Here is a 24,552-nt window from a genome sequence, read left to right as displayed (position 1 = left end):
ACACATGAACACACATGATACACATGATACACATGATACACGTGAACACACATGATACACATGAACACACATGATACACATGAACACACATGATACACATGATACACATGAACACACATGATACACATGATACACACATGATACACATGATACACATGAACACACATGATACACATGAACACACATGATACACATGATACACATGATACACATGATACACAAGATACACATGAACACACATGATACACATGATACACATGAACACACATGATACACATGAACATACATGATACACAAGATACACAAGATACACATGAACACACATGATACACATGATACACATGAACACACATGATACACATGATACACACATGATACACATGAACATACATGATAGACATGATACACATGAACACACATGATACACATGAACATACATGATACACATGATACACATGATACACATGAACACACATGATACACATGATACACATGAAACACATGATACACATGAACACACATGATACACATGAACATACATGATAGACATGATACACATGAACACACATGATACACATGAACATACATGATACACATGATACACATGAAACACAGGATACACATGAACATACATGATACACATGATACACATGAACACACATGATACACATGATACACATGATACACATGATACACATGATACACATGAAACACATGATACACATGATACACATGAACACACATGATACACATGAACACACATGATACACATATGATACACTTGATACACATGAAACACATGATACACATGATACACATGATACACATGAACACACATGATACACATGAACATACATGATACACATGATACACATGATACACACATGATACACATGAAGCACATGATACACATGATACACATGAACACACATGATACACATGAACATACATGATACACATGATACACATGATACACACATGATACACTTGATACACATGAAACACATGATACACATGATACACATGATACACATGATACACATGATACACATGATACAAATGATACACATGATACACATGATATACATGATACACATGAACATACATGATACACATAATACACATTATACACACATGATACACATGATATACATGATACACATGAACATACATGATACACATGATACACATGAACACACATGAACATACATGATACACATGATACACATGATACACACATGATACACATGATACACATAATACACATGAACACACATGATACACATGATACACATGATACACATGAACATACATGATACACATGATACACATAATACACATGAACACACATGATACACATGATACACATGATACACATGATACACATGATACACATGAACATACATGATACACATGATACACATGATACACATGAACACACATGAACATACATGATACACATGATACACATGATACACACATGATACACATGATACACATAATACACATGAACACACATGATACACATGATACACATGATACACATAATACACATGAACACACATGATACACATGATACACATGATACACATGATACACATGAACACACATGAACATACATGATACACATGATACACATGATACACACATGATACACATGATACACATAATACACATGAACACACATGATACACATGATACACATGATACACATGATACACATGATACACATGAACACACATGATACACATGATACACATGAACACACATGATACACATGAACATACATGATACACATGATACACATGAACATACATGATACACATGATGCACATGATACACACATGATACACATGATACACATGATACACATGAAACACATGATACACATGATACACATGATACACATGAACACACATGATACACATGATACAGATGAACACACATGATACACATGAACACACATGATACACATGATACACACATGAACACACATGATACACATGAACACACATGATAGACATGAACACACATGATACACATGATACACTTGATACACATGAACACACATGATACACATGAACACACATGATATATATGACACACACATGATACACATGAACACACATGATACACATGATGCTTATGAACACACATGATACACATGAACATACATGATACACATGGTACACATGAACACACATGATACACATGATACACATGAACACACATGATACACATGATACACATGAACACACATGATACACATGATATACATGATACACATGATACACATGATACACACATGATACACATGATATACATGATACATATGAACACACATGATACACATGAACATACATGATACACACATGATACACATGATATACATGATACACATGATACACATGATACACACATGATACACATGATACACACATGATACACATGAAACACATGATACAAATGAACACACATGAACACACATGATACACATGAACACATGATACACACATGATACACATGATACACATGAACACACATGATACACATGATACACACATGATACACATGATACACACATGATACACATGATACACATGATACAAATGAACATACGTGATACACATGAACATACATGATACACATGATACACATGAAGCACATGATACACATGAACACACATGATACAGATGAACACACATGATACACATGATACACACATGATACACATGAAACACATGATACAAATGAACACACATGAACACACATGATACACATGATACACATGATACACACATGATACACATGATACACATGAACACACATGATACACATGATACACACATGATACACATGATACACACATGATACACATGATACACATGATACAAATGAACATACGTGATACACATGAACATACATGATACACATGATACACATGAAGCACATGATACACATGAACACACATGATACAGATGAACACACATGATACACATGATACACATGAACACACATGATACACATGAACATACATGATACACATGAACACACATGATACACATGATACACATGATACACGATAACACACATGATACACATGAACACACATGATACACATGAACACACATGATACACATGATACACATGAACACACATGAACACACATGATACACATGAACACACATGATACACATGATACACACATGATACACATGATACACATGAACACACATGATACACATGAACATACATGATACACATGATACACATGAACACACATGATACACATGATACACATGATACACATGATACACAAGATACACATGAACACACAAGATACACATGAACACACATGATACACATGATACACATGAACACACATGATACACATGAACATACATGATACAAAAGATACACATGAACACACATGATACACATGATACACATGAACACACATGATACACATGATACACACATGATACACATGAACATACATGATAGACATGATACACATGAACACACATGATACACATGAAAGTACATGATACACATGAACACACATGATACACATGAACATACATGATACACATGATACACATGATACACATGAACACACATGATACACATGATACACATGAAACACATGATACACATGAACACACAGGATACACATGAACATACATGATACACATGATACACATGAACACACATGATACACATGATACACATGATACACAAGATACACATGATACACATGAACACACATGATACACATGATACACATGATACACATGAACACAAATGATACACATGAACATACATGATACACATGATACACATGATACACATGAAACACATGATACACATGATACACATGAACACACATGATACACATGAACATACATGATACACATGATACACATGATACACACATGATACACTTGATACACATGAAACACATGATACACATGATACACATGATACACATGATACACATGATACACATGATACACATGATACACATGAACATACATGATACACATGAACACACATGATACACATGATACACATGATACACATGATACACATGATATACATGATACACATGAACATACATGATACACATAATACACATTATACACACATGATACACATGATATACATGATACAAATGAACATACATGATACACATGATGCACATGATACACACATGATACACATTATACACATGAACACACATGAACATACATGATACACATGATACACATGATAAACACATGATACACATGATACACATAATACACATGAACACACATGATACACATGATACACATGATACACATGATACACATGAACATACATGATACACATGATACACATGATACACACATGATACACATGATACACATGATACACATGAACACACATGATACACATGATACACATGAACACACATGATACACATGAACATACATGATACACATGATACACATGATACACATGAACATACATGATACACATGATGCACATGATACACACGTGATACACATGAACACACATGATACACATGATACACATGATACACAAGATACACATGAACACACATGATACACATGATACACATGAACACACATGATACACATGATACACATGATACACATGATACACATGATACACATGATACACACATGATACACATGAACATACATGATACACATGATACACATGAACACACATGATACACATGATACACATGAACACAAATGATACACATGAACATACATGATACACATGATACACATGATACACATGAAACACATGATACACATGATACACATGAACACACATGATACACATGAACATACATGATACACATGATACACATGATACACACATGATACACTTGATACACATGAAACACATGATACACATGATACACATGATACACATGATACACATGAACATACATGATACACATGAACACACATGATACACATGATACACATGATACACATGATACACACATGATACACATGATACACATAATACACATGAACACACATGATACAAATGATACACATGATACACATGATATACATGATACACATGAACATACATGATACACATAATACACATTATACACACATGATACACATGATATACATGATACACATGAACATACATGATACACATGATGCACATGATACACACATGATACACATGATACACATGAACACACATGAACATACATGATACACATGATACACATGATACACACATGATACACATGATACACATAATACACATGAACACACATGATACACATGATACACATGATACACATGATACACATGATACATATGATACACATGAACATACATGATACACATGATACACATGATACACACATGATACACATGATACACATGATACACATGATACACATGAACACACATGATACACATGATACACATGAACACACATGATACACATGAACATACATGATACACATGATACACATGATACACATGAACATACATGATACACATGATGCACATGATACACACATGATACACATGATACACATGATACACATGAAACACATGATACACATGATACACATGATACAGATGAACACACATGATACACATGAACACACATGATACACATGAACACACATGATACAGATGAACACACATGATACACATGAACACACATGATACACATGAACACACATGATACACATGATACACATGAACACACATGATACACATGATACACACATGATACACATGAACACACATGATACACATGATGCACCTGAACACACATGATACACATGAACATACATGATACACAAGATACACATGAACACACATGATACACATGAACACACATGATACACATGAACATACATGATACACATGATACACAAGATACACATGAACACACATGATACACATGAACACACATGATACACATGAACACACATGATACACATGATGCACCTGAACACACATGATACACATGAACATACATGATACACAAGATACACATGAACACACATGATACACATGAACACACATGATACACATGAACATACATGATACACATGATACACAAGATACACACGAACACACATGATACACATGATACACATGATACACATGAACACACATGATACACATGATACACACATGAACACACATGATACACATGAACACACAGGATAGACATGAACACACATGATACACATGAACACACATGATATATATGACACACACATGATACACATGAACACACATGATACACATGATGCACATGAACACACATGATACACATGAACATACATGATACACATGGTAAACATGAACACACATGATACACATGATACACATGAACACACATGATACACATGAACATACATAATACACATGATACACATGATACACAAACATACATGATACACATGATACACATGAACACACATGATACACATGATACACATGATACACACATGATACACATGATACACATAATACACATGAACACACATGATACACATGATACACATGATACACATGATATACATGAACATACATGATACACACGATGCACATGAACATACATGATACACATGATACACATGATACACACATGATACACATGATACACATAATACACATGAACACACATGATACACATGATACACATGATACACATGATACACATGAACATACATGATACACATGATACACATGATACACACATGATACACATGATACACATGAACACACATGATACACATGAACACACATGATACACATGAACATACATGATACACATGAACACACATGATACACATGATACACATGAACACACATGATACACATGAACACACATGATACACATGATACACATGAAACACATGATACACATGATACACATAATACACATGAACATACATGATACACATGATACACATGATACACACATGATACACATGATACACATGAACACACATGATACACATGAACACACATGATACACATGAACATACATGATACACATGAACACACATGATACACATGATACACATGAACACACATGATACACATGAACACACATGATACACATGATACACATGAAACACATGATACACATGATACACATGATACACATGAAACACATGATACACATGATACACATGATACACATGAAACACATGATACACATGATACACATGATACACATGAACACACATGATACACATGATACACATGTACACACATGAACACACATGATACAGATGAACACACATGATACACATGAAACACATGATACACATTATACACATGAACACACATGATACACATGAAACACATGATACACATGATACACATGAACACACATGATACACATGAACACACATGATACACATGAACACACATGATACACATGATACACATGAACACACATGAACACACATGATACACATGATACACACATGATACACACATGATACACACGAACACACATGATACACATGATGCACATGAACACACATGATACACATGAACATACATGATACACATGAACACACATGAACACACATGATACACATGAACACACATGATACACATGATACACATGAACACACATGATACACATGATACACATGAACACACATGATATACACATGAACACACATGATACACTTGATACACTTGATACACATGAACACACATGAACACACATGATACACACATGATATATATGACACACACATGAACACACATGATACAGATGAACACACATGATACACATGAAACACATGATACATGATACACACATGATACACACATGATACACACATGATACACACATGATACACACATGATACACACATGATACACACATGATACACACATGATACACACATGATACACACATGATACACATGATACACATGGATACACATGAATACACATGAATACACATGAACACACATGATAGACATGAACACACATGATACACACATGATCATACATGATAAATGGTAAATGGTCACATTTATATAGCGCTTTTCTACCGTCAAGGTACTCAAAGCGCTTTACATCAAGGAACCAGTCACCCATTCACACACACATTCACACTCCAGATGTACGCAGACACTGGGGGCAAGTTGGGTTAAGTGTCTTGCCCAAGGACACAACGGCAGTATTCACATGAGGCAGCTGCGATCGCACCGCCAACCTGCGGGCCAGTGGATCTGACCGCTCTGACTGAGCGGGGAGTCGAACCGCCGACCTTTGGATCAGAAGACGAGCACTCTACCACTGAGCTACTGCCGCCCATGATACACATGATACACACATGATACACATGATACACATGATACACATGCACACACATGATACACATGATACACACATGATACACATGATACACATGAACACACATGATACACATGAACATACATGATACACATGATACACACATGATACACATGATACACATGATACACATGAACATACATGATACACATGATACACATGATACACACATGATACACATGATACACATGATACACATGAACATACATGATACATATGATACACATGATACACATGATACACATGACCACACATGATACACATGATACACATGATACACATGAACATAAATGATACACATGATACACATGATACACGTGATACAAATGACCACACATGATACACATAATACACATGATGCACATGATACACACATGATACACATGATACACATGATACACATGAACACACATGATACACATGATACACATTAACACACATGATACACATGATACACATGATACACATGATGCTTATGAACACACATGATACACATGAACATACATGATACACATGGTACACATGAACACACATGATACACATGATACACATGATACACATGAACACACATGATACACATGATATACATGATACACATGATACACACATGATACACATGATATACATGATACACATGAACACACATGATACACATGAACATACATGATACACATGATACACATGATACACACAAGATACACATGATATACATGATACACATGATACACATGATACACACATGATAAACATGATACACACATGATACACATGATACACATGAACATACATGATACACATGAAACACATGATACAAATGAACACACATGAACACACATGATACAAATGAACATACGTGATACACATGAACATACATGATACACATGATACACATGAAACACATGATACACATGATACACATGAACACACATGATACAGATGAACACACATGATACACATGATACACATGAACACACATGATACACATGATACACATGATACACGTGAACACACATGATACACATGAACACACATGATACACATGAACACACATGATACACATGATACACATGAACACACATGAACACACATGATACACATGAACACACATGATACACATGATACACACATGATACACATGATACACATGAACACACATGATACACATGAACATACATGATACACATGATACACATGAACACACATGATACACATGATACACACATGATACACATGAACATACATGATACACATGAACATACATGATACACATGATACACATGATACACATGAACACACATGATACACATGATACACATGATACACATGAAACACATGATACACATGATACACATGATACACATGAAACACATGATACACATGATACACATGAACACACATGATACACATGAACATACATGATACACATGATACACATGATACACATGATACACATGATACACATGAACATACATGATACACATGAACACACATGATACACATGATACACATGATACACATGATACACATGATACACACATGATACACATGATACACATAATACACATGAACACACATGATACAAATGATACACATGATACACATGATATACATGATACACATGAACATACATGATACACATAATACACATTATACACACATGATACACATGATATACATGATACACATGAACATACATGATACACATGATGCACATGATACATACATGACACACATGATACACATGAACACACATGAACATACATGATACACATGATACACATGATACACACGATACACATGATACACATAATACACATGAACACACATGATACACATGATACACATGATACACACGATACACATGATACACATAATACACATGAACATACATGATACACTTGATACACATGATACACACATGATACACATGATACACATGATACACATGATACACATGATACACATGATACACATGAACACACATGATACACATGAACATACATGATACACATGATACACATGATACACATGAACACACATGATACACATGATACAGATGAACACACATGATACACATGAACACACATGATACACATGAACACACATGAACACACATGATACAGATGAACACACATGATACACATGATACACATGATACACATTATACACATGAACACACATGATACACATGATACACACATGATACACATGAACACACATGATACACATGAACACACATGATACACATGAACACACATGATACACATGATACACATGAACACACATGAACACACATGATACACATGAACACACATGATACACATGATATACACATGATACACATGAACACACATGATACACATGATGCACATGAACACACATGATACACATGAACATACATGATACACAAGATACACATGAACACACATGATACACACGAACACACATTATACACATGATACACATGAACACACATGATACACATGAACACACATGATACACATGATACACATGAACACACATGATACACATGAACACACATGATACACATGAACACACATGATATATATGACACACACATGATACACATGAACACACATGATACACATGAACATACATGATACACATGATACACATGATACACACATGATACACATGAACATACTTGATACACATGGTAAACATGAACACACATGATACACATGATACACATTAACACACATGATACACATGAACATACATGATACACATGATACACATGATACACAAACATACATGATACACATGATACACATGAACACACATGATACACATGATACACATGATACACACATGATACACATGATATACATGATACACATGAACACACATGATACACATGAACATACATGATACACATGATACACATGATACACACAAGATACACATGATACACATGATACACATGATACACACATGATACACATGATATACATGATAACATACATAATACACATGAACACACATGATACACATGAACACACATGAACACACATGATACACATGAACACACATGATAGACATGAACACACATGATACACATGAACACACATGATATATATGACACACACATGATACACATGAACACACATGATACACATGATGCACATGATACACATGATACACACATGATACACATGAACATACATGATACACATGATACACATGATACACATGAACACACATGATACACATGATACACACATGATACACATGAACATACATGATACACATGATACACATGAACACACATGATACACATGATACACATGAACACACATGATACACATGATACACATGAACACACATGATACACATGAACACACATGCTGTAAACACAGATTGTAGCCGTGGGCTTATTTCCAGCTCTGTGTGTTTGTGTGTGTGTTTGTGTGTGCGTGTGCGGTGGTGTGTGGGTTTTTGTGCGTGTGGTGTGCGTGTCCTGACACTCTGTGTGTCCTACAGGTGTTCAGCACTTACTCCAATGAGGACTACGACCGGAGGAACGAGGAGGTGGACCCTGTGGCCTCCTCAGCGGAGTACGAGCTGGAGAAGAGGGTGGAGAAGCTGCAGCTGTTCCCGGTGGAGCTGGAGAAAGGTGGGCTTTGCCTTACACTGGATCCAAACATCACGGTTAAAGCAGCAGTGAAACTCAACACATTGTCCCATCTGTAACTAAAAAAACATGATCTCATTGAAACACTTCATCCATAGTTTTCGCTGAGACGTCGTGGCATTTTCCTCCCAGAGCCAGATCAGCCCTGAAAGGAGAACTTACACACCAAACTACAATCTTTACAATCAGCAGGATTTCAATAAATAGTACAGAAGATTTGTTCATATCTAGTTCTAAATATGAACTAAAAAAATTGCACAAATACAAACATTTTCTATCAGATCTAGTTGACTCAAATACTAAATAAAATATCCGAAATATTAACAAAATGAAGATTTATATGTCCCAAATGGTGCAATTTTGGCCATTTCGACACATAAAATGCCTTATACATGATGAATAACGTACGTAAAGTACAGAAGTTGTGCTCCATTTTTAACACTTGCAATAAAAGTCTGAAGTATAGAAAAGTGAGAGGCAGCGTTCTGATTCTACAGCTAAAATCTAAATGATCAGTATCTCATTAGCATTAGACCCTTCAGAGGTCAGAGTGGAGACCTGCTCTGTTATAGTAGTCATGTGACCAGCTCAAGTGAGTCATCTCATTTCACACTGAGCAGGTTTGGACAAAGAAAATGATGCAAAGTGATGTGGCAAAAGATAGAAATTATATTTGATTATTGAGCTTGAAAGAGAGCTGCACATTTGTGATTGTTTGAACCCAAACCCTCAACATTAGCTGTATGTCTGTGCCTCCTCTCTCCCCCTTTCAAACTACGACTGTTCTGGTGACAAAATTAAAACAAATATTTATGCAGGTTTGTATTATTATATGATTTTTCTGATTCAATTTGACGCACCATGTAAATGTGCCCTGTAGTCAGGTTAGGGTTTTGTCATAACATAAGCCACATGTGGAGGAAAAAGGTCAAAGGTCAGTGTGTGATTTGTGGTGAAACACTTCAAAACAATCATTGTCAAACTGGGTTTTGACTTAAGAAATGCTTGTCACATGGTGTTAGCATGTGCGGCGCTACTCGCTACATCACTGAACTAGATGAAACTGAACACGCGTGGTAATGTTTGTAACAAGGCTTTGGTGGACCTGACGTGTGGTCCAGTACCTGGCGTGTGGTCCAGTACCTGGCGTGCGGTCCAGTACCTGGCGTGTGGTCCAGGACCTGGCGTGTGGTCCAGGACCTGGCGTGCGGTCCAGTACCTGGCGTGCGGTCCAGTACCTGGCGTGTGGTCCAGTACCTGGCGTGTGGTCCAGGACCTGGCGTGCGGTCCAGTACCTGGCGTGTGGTCCAGGACCTGGCGTGCGGTCCAGGACCTGGCGTGCGGTCCAGTACCTGGCGTGTGGTCCAGGACCTGGCGTGCGGTCCAGTACCTGGCGTGCGGTCCAGTACCTGGTGTGTGGTCCAGTACCTGGCGTGTGGTCCAGGACCTGGCGTGCGGTCCATTACCTGGCGTGTAGTCCAGTACCTGGCGTGTGGTCCAGTACCTGGCGTGTGGTCCAGTACCTGGCGTGCGGTCCAGTACCTGGCGTGCGGTCCAGTACCTGGCGTGCAGTCCAGTACCTGGCGTGCGGTCCAGTACTTGGCGTGCGGTCCAGTACCTGGCGTGCGGTCCAGTACCTGGTGTGTGGTCCAGGACCTGGCGTGTGGTCCAGTACTTGGTGTGTGGTCCAGTACCTGGCGTGTGATCCAGTGCCTGGCGTGTGGTCCAGTACCTGGTGTGTGGTCCAGGACCTGGCGTGTGGTCCAGTACTTGGTGTGTGGTCCAGTACCTGGCGTGTGGTCCAGGACCTGGCGTGTGGTCCAGGCCTGGCGTGTGGTCCAGTACCTGGCGTGCGGTCCAGTACCTGGCGTGTGGTCCAGGACCTGGCGTGTGGTCCAGGACCTGGCATGTGGTCCAGTACCTGGCGTGCGGCCCAGTACCTGTACCTGGCGTGTGGTCCAGGACCTGTACCTGGCGTGTGGTCCAGTACCTGCCGTGCAGTCCAGTACCTGGCGTGCGGTCCAGTACCTGGCGTGCGGTCCAGTACCTGGCGTGCGGTCCAGTACCTGGCGTGCAGTCCAGTACCTGGCGTGCGGTCCAGTACTTGGCGTGCGGTCCAGTACCTGGCGTGCGGTCCAGTACCTGGCGTGTGATCCAGTGCCTGGCGTGCGGTCCAGTACCTGGTGTGTGGTCCAGGACCTGGCGTGTGGTCCAGTACTTGGTGTGTGGTCTAGGACCTGGCGTGTGGTCCAGTACTTGGTGTGTGGTCCAGGACCTGGCGTGTGGTCCAGTACTTGGCGTGCGGTCCAGTACCTGGCGTGCGGTCCAGTACCTGGCGTGTGATCCAGTGCCTGGCGTGCGGTCCAGTACCTGGTGTGTGGTCCAGGACCTGGCGTGTGGTCCAGTACCTGGCGTGTGGTCCAGGACCTGGCGTGCGGTCCAGTACCTGGCGTGCGGTCCAGTACCTGGCGTGTGGTCCAGTACCTGGCGTGTGGTCCAGGACCTGGCGTGCGGTCCAGTACCTGGCGTGTGGTCCAGGACCTGGCGTGCGGTCCAGGACCTGGCGTGCGGTCCAGTACCTGGCGTGTGGTCCAGGACCTGGCGTGCGGTCCAGTACCTGGCGTGCGGTCCAGTACCTGGTGTGTGGTCCAGTACCTGGCGTGTGGTCCAGGACCTGGCGTGCGGTCCATTACCTGGCGTGTAGTCCAGTACCTGGCGTGTGGTCCAGTACCTGGCGTGTGGTCCAGTACCTGGCGTGCGGTCCAGTACCTGGCGTGCGGTCCAGTACCTGGCGTGCAGTCCAGTACCTGGCGTGCGGTCCAGTACTTGGCGTGCGGTCCAGTACCTGGCGTGCGGTCCAGTACCTGGTGTGTGGTCCAGGACCTGGCGTGTGGTCCAGTACTTGGTGTGTGGTCCAGTACCTGGCGTGTGATCCAGTGCCTGGCGTGTGGTCCAGTACCTGGTGTGTGGTCCAGGACCTGGCGTGTGGTCCAGTACTTGGTGTGTGGTCCAGTACCTGGCGTGTGGTCCAGGACCTGGCGTGTGGTCCAGGCCTGGCGTGTGGTCCAGTACCTGGCGTGCGGTCCAGTACCTGGCGTGTGGTCCAGGACCTGGCGTGTGGTCCAGGACCTGGCATGTGGTCCAGTACCTGGCGTGCGGCCCAGTACCTGTACCTGGCGTGTGGTCCAGGACCTGTACCTGGCGTGTGGTCCAGTACCTGCCGTGCAGTCCAGTACCTGGCGTGCGGTCCAGTACCTGGCGTGCGGTCCAGTACCTGGCGTGCGGTCCAGTACCTGGCGTGCAGTCCAGTACCTGGCGTGCGGTCCAGTACTTGGCGTGCGGTCCAGTACCTGGCGTGCGGTCCAGTACCTGGCGTGTGATCCAGTGCCTGGCGTGCGGTCCAGTACCTGGTGTGTGGTCCAGGACCTGGCGTGTGGTCCAGTACTTGGTGTGTGGTCTAGGACCTGGCGTGTGGTCCAGTACTTGGTGTGTGGTCCAGGACCTGGCGTGTGGTCCAGTTCTTGGTGTGTGGTCCAGTACTTGGCGTGTGGTCCAGTACTTGGCGTGCGGCAGTAAAGCTTGTGTGTTGTGCTCTTGTGTTGCAGATGAGGACGGTCTGGGCATCAGCATCATCGGGATGGGAGTCGGTGCTGACGCGGGCCTGGAGAAACTGGGCATCTTTGTCAAAACAGTCATTGAAGGAGGGGCGGCCGAGAGGGACGGCAGGTGCAGCACCCTAACATGCTCCTCTGTGTTTTTAAAGTCACCAGAATCATTCCAAAGATTCCAATACAAACAGGGTGTGAGCAGGTTGTGCACATGGGGGGCAGGTTGTGCACATGGGGGCAGGTTGTGCACATGGGGGGCAGGTTGTGCACATTTTGGGCAGGTTGTGCACATGGGGGCAGGTTGTGCACATGGGGGGCAGGTTGTGCACATGGGGGGCAGGTTGTGCACATTTTGGGCAGGTTGTGCACATGGGGGCAGGTTGTGCATATGTGGGGCAGGTTGTGCACATGGGGGGCAGGTTGTGCACATGGGGGCAAGTTGTGCATATGTGGGGCAGGTTGTGCACATGGGGGCCGGTTGTGCACATGTGGGGCAGGTTGTGCCCCAACATTCAAAACCTCTGAGGGGGGTTGTTTCAGATGTATCATCTGGACACTGTTTTGGAAAAAAACAAGACATTTGGACTTCCATCCAAGTGTAATTCTCTTTAAAGACTTGGGCTTTTAGACAGGAGAGGACCGGGTGAAATAGGGAATGAGAGAGAGGGGAAGACATGCAGTAAATCGTCGGAGTTCAAACTCACGACACTGCAACCGGCTGCACCTGAACCCTAGCATACGTGCTGTGACTTAACCTCTCAACCACCGGCAGCACCCAAAAGTCATTCTCAATCTGAGGCCTGTCCAGTTAGTCTATTCTTTAACACTGTTTTAAGTTTCACCCAAAAGAAATCGTCTTTGTTACCGTAACAGCAGAACAGCCCTCTAATGCACCATAGAAATGCTATTGCTAGCTGGAAGCAGCTCCCTCATCACAGATGAGTACCTGATTAGAATGTCCAGGGCGGATGGCTTCAACGTTCAACTCCAACTCCTCTTTCAAACCTTCTCTTCTCCTGCTCAGAATCTTCTCCTCACTGTCTTCAAAAGAGTAGTTAGTGACTTTAAGATGCAGATGCACGGCGCTCTGTGGTCCTGAACTCCAGTGTCTTCTGTGTTGATAGAGCCTCTTGTGCAGAGGCTGTTTAGTCTGACCTATGTAACGCTCTTTACACTTTTCTTCACTGCATTGGACAGAATAAACTACACTGCTCTGTTTTTGTGTCGTCTTGTCCTTAGGATGAACCAGTTTGTGTCTTAAAGTATTTCCTGGTTTAAAGTAAACAGGATATTTGTCCTGAAACATAAGGGACAATGGTTCTCTTTCCTTTCTGTCGTGTTTTCTGGCTCTTTTAACTCTGTTGAGAGCCAAAGTCCTCTGAGCTGCTGGACACTTCTTGTCCTCTGAGCTGCTGGACACTTCTTGTCCTCTGAGCTGCTGGACACTTCTTGTCCTCTGAGCTGCTGGACACTTCTTGTCCTCTGAGCTGCTGGACACTTCTTGTCCTCTGAGCTGCTGGACACTTCTTGTCCTCTGAGCTGCTGGACACTTCTTGTCCTCTGAGCAGAGCTGCTGGACACCTCTTGTCCTCTGAGCTGCTGGACACCTCTTGTCCTCTGAGCTGCTGGAGAGGACAGTTCTCTCTAGCATCTTCTCTTGTGGATTGGATGTTTGGATCGACCACATTGACCCATTCGGGGACTGACGATGGAAATGAACCACACTGGCGTTCATTTTGTTCTTACCACATATTTATATGCATAATGTTCATTCTGTCCCTTAACAAATACCGGTAGATAAAATAAGAAATAAACGCTACAGTTTTGAACTGGAGTGGAACTCAATGGTTCTTCATTTCCAGTCTATTTGACTCATTTTAGACCAATATTGTGGTTTACAACAAACAAAAAGTGAAATAATGATCTACATGTGTTGAGTTTAAAACCCAGAGCCTGATGTGCACTCTGACTTCACTGACATCTTCATCTTTAACAAACGTCTGAAACTGGCTGAAATCAGGGCGGAGTCTCACAAATTGATGATGTTACTCACCTTTATTCGTTTATATTGTTATATGAATTAAATTGTTGTAAAAGCCTCCCATGGGCAGGTGTTGAAAATGAGCATTTACTACAACACTTGAAACAATGCATATGATGCCTTCTATGGAATTGCTATGTCCATATCAAATAAATAAATAAATATAATATGTCCTCTTTGATAAAGATCTGGTCTTAGTCTGAGCTGAAATGCTCTCTTGACTTTGTGTGTAGCTGTATAAGCAGCACTTGATGACTTCTTTCAGCAGGACTGTCCTCTCATGTCTTTGTCCCTCTGTGTCCAGGATCAAGGTGAATGACCAGATCGTGGAGGTGGACGGGACCAGCCTGGTTGGAGTGACTCAGAGCTTTGCAGCCTCCGTGCTGCGGAACACGTCTGGAATCGTGCGGTAAGAAAGACCCGCGCTCCACATGTTTACACACTGCAAAGAGGATTATGGGTAGATTATAGGGCAAGTGTGCCCGTCTACAAGTCGTTCACAAGTCCCCGGCCCACTGCCCGGGACCCAATCCAACATCCTCACTTAGGGCCTGGTCGCTGTGTGCATAACGCTGAAGTGAAGAGCCCAAACAAACCAGAACATGCAGCACGTGACCTGGTTTACCACCTTTCAGATTTCACAGCTTCTTCTGCTGTTGTGATGCTTTGTCATGATTCCAGGTTTTCTCGATTGCTTTCACCAGGAGCCGTTCTGGATTGATACATGTGCAGGTCAGGGCTGTAAAAGGGTGCATCTCACCCTCAGTTAAAAGAGTTTGCACCCTCATTTCAGGTGCGGTAAATAATGACACTTAATGGAAGAGTATAATCCTTGCACCTTTTTAAACTCAGATGCTCCTCACTCAGTTTGGTCTGGCCCCGGCCTGAACGTGTGGAGATTTTTTTAATTTTCAAAAAATTGCGATTTTGTTTAAAATTCACGATGACCACACCCGAAAGCGTATCAGCTTCAGATCCATAACATTTCATTGTTTGGGGTTTTGTGTCTTGTGGCTAAGTTTGAAGTGTTTTTGATGAAAACTGTAGGAGGAGATGCCAAAAGTACGATGAGGGGCACTTTTGTCAGGGCCGAGTTTGATCCAATATGGCCGACTTCCTGTATGAATGAGGGCGGGCTCATAATATCATTTTTTGTGTCATATTTTTACTGCTACTTTTTTGGCCATCGGGCTCCCATTGGCCCCATGTTAATAGTTTTTTGAGGTGGCGCTACTGAGCCGTCTTTCAAAATCTTTTCACAGAACCTTCACTCAGAATCAGAACTCATTATGTTCTAATTAATACCACTGACTAGTTTGTCCGCTCTTGTTTACTACTCCATTTCTGCAATTTTCCTGCTTTCATTGCAACTTTAATAAGTCCCTCGCCGGGACAATTCTCGTCCTTCGGCTTGGGCCTAATAATCATAATAAAAATAAATGATAACATTAACACTAACTTCAAAGTATTAAGTTCAAATGTTATTTTTTCCATTTGTCTGATGTCAGTCCTTGATCGTTGGTGATGTCACATAGTGCGCTGCTCGCACTTGTGCGCGCACAAGAAAATCTATGGCGCGCAGAAAATAAAATTCACCACAAACGACCACCGGGGCCAATCAAGCAGGAAGTGCAAGTGTTTGACACTGAAGAAGACTCTTGTGGACAGAAGAAGACTCTTGTGGACAGTAGAAGACTCTTGTGGACAGAAGAAGACTCTTGTGGACAGTAGAAGACTCTTGTGGACAGAAGAAGACTCTTGTGGACAGTAGAAGACTCTTGTGGACAGTAGAAGACTCTTGTGGACAGTAGAAGACTCTTGTGGACAGAAGAAGACGCTTGTGGACAGAAGAAGACTCTTGTGGACAGTAGAAGACTCTTGTGGACAGAAGAAGACTCTTGTGGACAGTAGAAGACTCTTGTGGACAGAAGAAGACGCTTGTGGACAGAAGAAGACTCTTGTGGACAGTAGAAGACTCTTGTGGACAGTAGAAGACTCTTGTGGACAGTAGAAGACTCTTGTGGACAGAAGAAGACGCTTGTGGACAGAAGAAGACTCTTGTGGACAGAAGAAGACTCTTGTGGACAGTAGAAGACTCTTGTGGACAGTAGAAGACTCTTGTGGACAGTAGAAGACTCTTGTGGACAGAAGAAGACTCTTGTGGACAGTAGAAGACTCTTGTGGACAGTAGAGTACATTTGTTGCTTTGTTACAAGTTACAGGTTAAATCTTGCGTGTCATTTATAGTAATTCATTCATTCACACAAACACTATATTTTCCTGGCCCCGCCCCTCTCCTGGCCCCGCCCCTCTCCTGGCCCCGCCCCTCTCCTGGCCCCGCCCCTCTCCTGGCCCCGCGGCCAAATTTTAGAACCCAATGTGGCCCTCGAGTCAAAAAGTTTGGGGACCCTCACACACACTGACGCTCACACACAGACACATACACACACACACACACACAGACACATACACACACACACACATACACAGACACACACACACACACACACACACACACACACACAGACACATACACACACACACACACACACAGACACATACACACACACACACACACACACAGACACATACACACACACACACACACATACACAGACACACACACACACACACACACACACAGACACATACACACACACACACACACACACACACACAGACACATACACACACACACACACACAGACACATACACACACACACACACACACACACAGACACATACACACACACACACACACAGACACATACACACACACACACACACAGACACATACACACACAGACACATATACACACACACACACACATACACACACACACACACACATACACACACACACACACTGAACCATGACACCCAGTGTAGCTCAAATATGAATAATTAGTACAAATATGCAAATGTTAAGGGTGAATCTTAGTCACTGCTCTATTTTCTTACTTTACATCTTTTACACACAGTCTCTTGGCAACCGAGCAGTAAGAAATACTTCAGCCGTGTAATGGAGGAGTGATCTGTTATAGACCTGCTTTACTTTCCTCCACCCACGCTCTCCTCCTCCTGCTCCATCAGTCCTGTCCTACATTCACCAGCGAGGCCTATATTTACCCTGCGCCCTCGACTCCTCGCCTCCTCGCCTCCTCGCCTCCTCGCCTCCTCGCCGCTCCTCACCTCCTCGCCTCCTCGCCTCCTCGCCTCCTCGCCTCCTCGCCGCTCCTCGCCTCCTCGCCTCCTCGGAGCATTCACACTAGATTAAGTACAAGGATTATACACAGAAAACCTGCAGACTCAGACTGCCGAGTCAAATGCTACTTCTGCCTCGCAGTTGCTCATGCGGTCGGTGCCGTGTGGACATGCTAGCAGATGCTAACATGCTAACAGATGCTAACATGCTAGCAGATGCTGTATTTTAAATCTCTTTTTGTTGTAAATAATTGCTGTAATGACTTGCACAATCTGAACTCATATTAAACGTTTCATATTTAAAGAGTAAATGTGTTATTATAAACTGACGTTATAACTGACATCAGACAAATGGGGACAAATGACATTCAGACTTTATTTGACCAACTCTGGACTCAAGGACCTTTGCTTTCATTTAAATGTGCCATTATTTTGTGGCTTTTTTGGTTTCTATTTTAAAAACATTATAACAATGATTCTAATCAAAGGAAAGCTGTGTATTTGGACTGGCAGGCTCAAATGTCCTTCACTGCTTGGTCATTTAAAGTGCTTCACTCCTCAGTGCACCCGCGCCCAGAACTCTTGCAGCCTCTGCTGCATTTGATGTACACAAACATGAGGCCAGATGTACAATATGTCATCTATAATGAACCGAACAAAACAGCTACAAAAGGAGTTTGAAAATGAAGTCGAAACGTCAGAGTCATGAGCGACTGAGGCCGTCACACCATCCTAAAGAAGCACAAACTCTGGCGCATGAACATGAACTAAATTGTCCCAGAACGTTGTGAGCAGAAGTCATGGCTGTGTGTGCACGTCTGACATGTGTGAGCAGCTCCCCGTGCAGCTCCCCGTGCATGTGCAGTGTTATTTGACTTATAGAAATAAGTGGTGCAGATGATGAGAGTTGCTTTCTCTTTTACAGCAGCGCGAGAAGAACAAGTGCACAAGTGTGTGTCTCTGTGTGATTGTGTGTGTGTGTGTGTGTGTGTGTGTGTGTATGTGTGTGTGTGTGTGTGTGTGATTGTGTGTGTGTGTGTGTGTGTGTGTGATTGTGTGTGTGTGTGTGTGTGATTGTGTGTGTGTGTGTGTGTGATTGTGTGTGTGTGTGTGTGTGTGTGATTGTGTGTGTGTGTGTGTGTGTGTGATTGTGTGTGTGTGTGTGTGTGATTGTGTGTGTGTGTGTGTGTGTGTATGTGTGTATGTGTGTGTGTGTGTGTGTGATTGTGTGTGTGTGTGTGTGTGTGTGTGTGATTGTGTGTGTGTGTGATTGTGTGTGATTGTGTGTGTGTGTGTGTGTGTGATTGTGTGTGTGTGTGTGTGTGTGTGTGATTGTGTGTGTGTGTGTGTGTGTGTGTGTGTTATACAGACTGATATTATTGTCATTCTCCAGGTCATAACTTAACTAAATATACAGTTACTTTGATCTCTGACCTTGACGCCTCAAGAAACGCTCATGTCCCTGAGGCTGAAGCTGAAGCGTTGAAAGTGGTCGTGGTCGTTATATGACTTGAGTTAGTTCAAGTTCGACTGATAAAGTTCCTTAGTAGAGTTCCAGAGAAGCAGGGGACCCCCTCTGTCCCTCCTCTGTCCCCCCTCTGTCCCCCCTCTGTCCCTCCTCTGTCCCCCCTCTGTCCCTCCTCTGCCCCTCCTCTGTCCCTCCTCTGTCCCTCCTCTGTCCCCCCTCTGTCCCCCCTCTGTCCCTCCTCTGTCCCTCCTCTGTCCCCCCTTTGTCCCTCCTCTGTCCCTCCTCTGTCCCCCCTCTGTCCCCCCTCTGTCCCTCCTCTGTCCCCCCTCTGTCCCCCCTCTGTCCCTCCTCTGCCCCTCCTCTGTCCCTCCTCTGTCCCTCCTCTGTCCCCCCTCTGTCCCCCCTCTGTCCCTCCTCTGTCCCTCCTCTGTCCCCCCTTTGTCCCTCCTCTGTCCCTCCTCTGTCCCCCCTCTGTCCCCCCTCTGTCCCTCCTCTGCCCCCCCTCTGTCCCTCCTCTGTCCCTCCTCTGTCCCCCCTCTGTCCCTCCTCTGTCCCTCCTCTGTCCACTGTCCACAGCTCGCTCTGGGACACTTTCCTCTGTGACCTCCTCCTTCAGACTCAGACCAGAGTGGAAATCTGAGTGTCTCCAGAAATAACCATCACATTGGCTCTGACCTACACTCCGCCTGAACACCACAGGAGCAGCGCTGACGTGTCAGCTGACGTGTCATGTGACGTGTCATGTGACGTGTCATGTGACGTGTCATGTGACGTGTCATGTGTGCTGATGGGAAGACTGGGAAGACTGGGAATAATGGACTAAATGGACTTAATGACTGGAAAACTGACACAAGTGTGTTCATGTTTGATATTCTACTTTAACTTTGAGGCCAATCAGGAGAGAGAGAGAGAGACAGAGAGAGAGTTGAACTCAGAAATATAATTTGCATAATGATTTTTTTTTCTTATAAGACACATTTTCCCCATGTTTGGACAATAAAGGAAAATCTTATCTTAAATAAATACTTTTGAAACCTTTATTACCACGAGCCACTCCTGGAGGAACCACGTGTGTTTGCAGGTTTGTGATTGGCTGTGCTTGTGTTTGCAGGTTTGTGATTGGCTGTGCTTGTGTTTGCAGGTTTGTGATTGGCTGTGCTTGTGTTTGCAGGTTTGTGATTGGCTGTGCTTGTGTTTGCAGGTTTGTGATTGGCCGGGAGCGTCCTGGGCAGCAGAGTGAGGTGGCCACTCTGATCCAACAGACTCTGGAGCAGGAGCGGAAGCAGCGGGAGCAGCAGTACGCTCAGTACGATGCAGATGATGACGAGGTAACACACACACAGTGTGTCACACACACACACACACACACACAGTGTGTGTCACACAGTGTGTGTCACACGTGTAACACCAGCACCACATGTTGTGTAGTGATTGATGAGTACTTTATTTTATATTAATTTCATTTTTTTTTTAATCCCAGGGAGAAAAAGGCTTTTATTTGTGAAGAGAAATGTGTTTTCTGCATTTGACCCATTTTCCAAATCTTGATCTTGCTGGTTGGATCATGGTGGTCAGGGCCCATGGCCCAGGGCCCCTGGGGCCAGCCAGGGCCCAGGGCCAGATTGGAACGGAGACGTGATCAAGAGTCCCTACTAAGATGTGTCTTATTTCTTTGTTTGCCAGATGTATTTAGCAGAATTGGTGGTGTCGTGTCATCAGCTGTTGTCACGCCCTGACACGCCCTGACACGCCCTGACACGTCCTGACACACCCTGACACATCCTGACACGTCCTGACACGCCCTGACACGCCCTGACACGCCCTGACACATCCTGACACGTCCTGACACACCCTGACACGCCCTGACACGCCCTGACACGCCCTGACACGCCCTGACACATCCTGACACGCCCTGACACGCCCTGACACATCCTGACACGTCCTGACACGCCCTGACACGCCCTGACACGCCCTGACACACCCTGACACATCCTGACACGCCCTGACACGCCCTGACACATCCTGACATGTCCTGACACACCCTGACACATCCTGACACGTCCTGACACGCCCTGACACGCCCTGACACATCCTGACACATCCTGACACGCCCTGACACGCCCTGACACGTCCTGACACACCTTGACACATCCTGACACGCCCTGACACGCCCTGA

General features: G+C 42.9%; 1 protein-coding gene across 1 annotated transcript in view; it reads left to right on the top strand.

The window, feature by feature from the left end:
* The window catches only part of ppp1r9a (protein phosphatase 1, regulatory subunit 9A), a 112,327-nt gene that overhangs the window by 50,906 nt on the left and 36,869 nt on the right, over positions 1-24,552 (top strand). The window contains exons 2-5 of the mRNA XM_072448415.1: positions 11,904-12,036; positions 15,660-15,780; positions 18,008-18,112; positions 23,578-23,704. Coding sequence (XP_072304516.1) covers positions 11,904-12,036; positions 15,660-15,780; positions 18,008-18,112; positions 23,578-23,704 — 486 coding nt within the window. The remainder of the gene's footprint in view (positions 1-11,903; positions 12,037-15,659; positions 15,781-18,007; positions 18,113-23,577; positions 23,705-24,552) is intronic.

Source organism: Eucyclogobius newberryi, unplaced genomic scaffold (assembly GCF_026437365.1).
Source record: "Eucyclogobius newberryi isolate DKJ021-1_F unplaced genomic scaffold, fEucNew1.0.hap1 SCAF_16, whole genome shotgun sequence".
NCBI classification, from domain to species: domain Eukaryota; kingdom Metazoa; phylum Chordata; class Actinopteri; order Gobiiformes; family Gobiidae; genus Eucyclogobius; species Eucyclogobius newberryi.
This window is presented reverse-complemented; position numbering and strand designations above follow the sequence as displayed.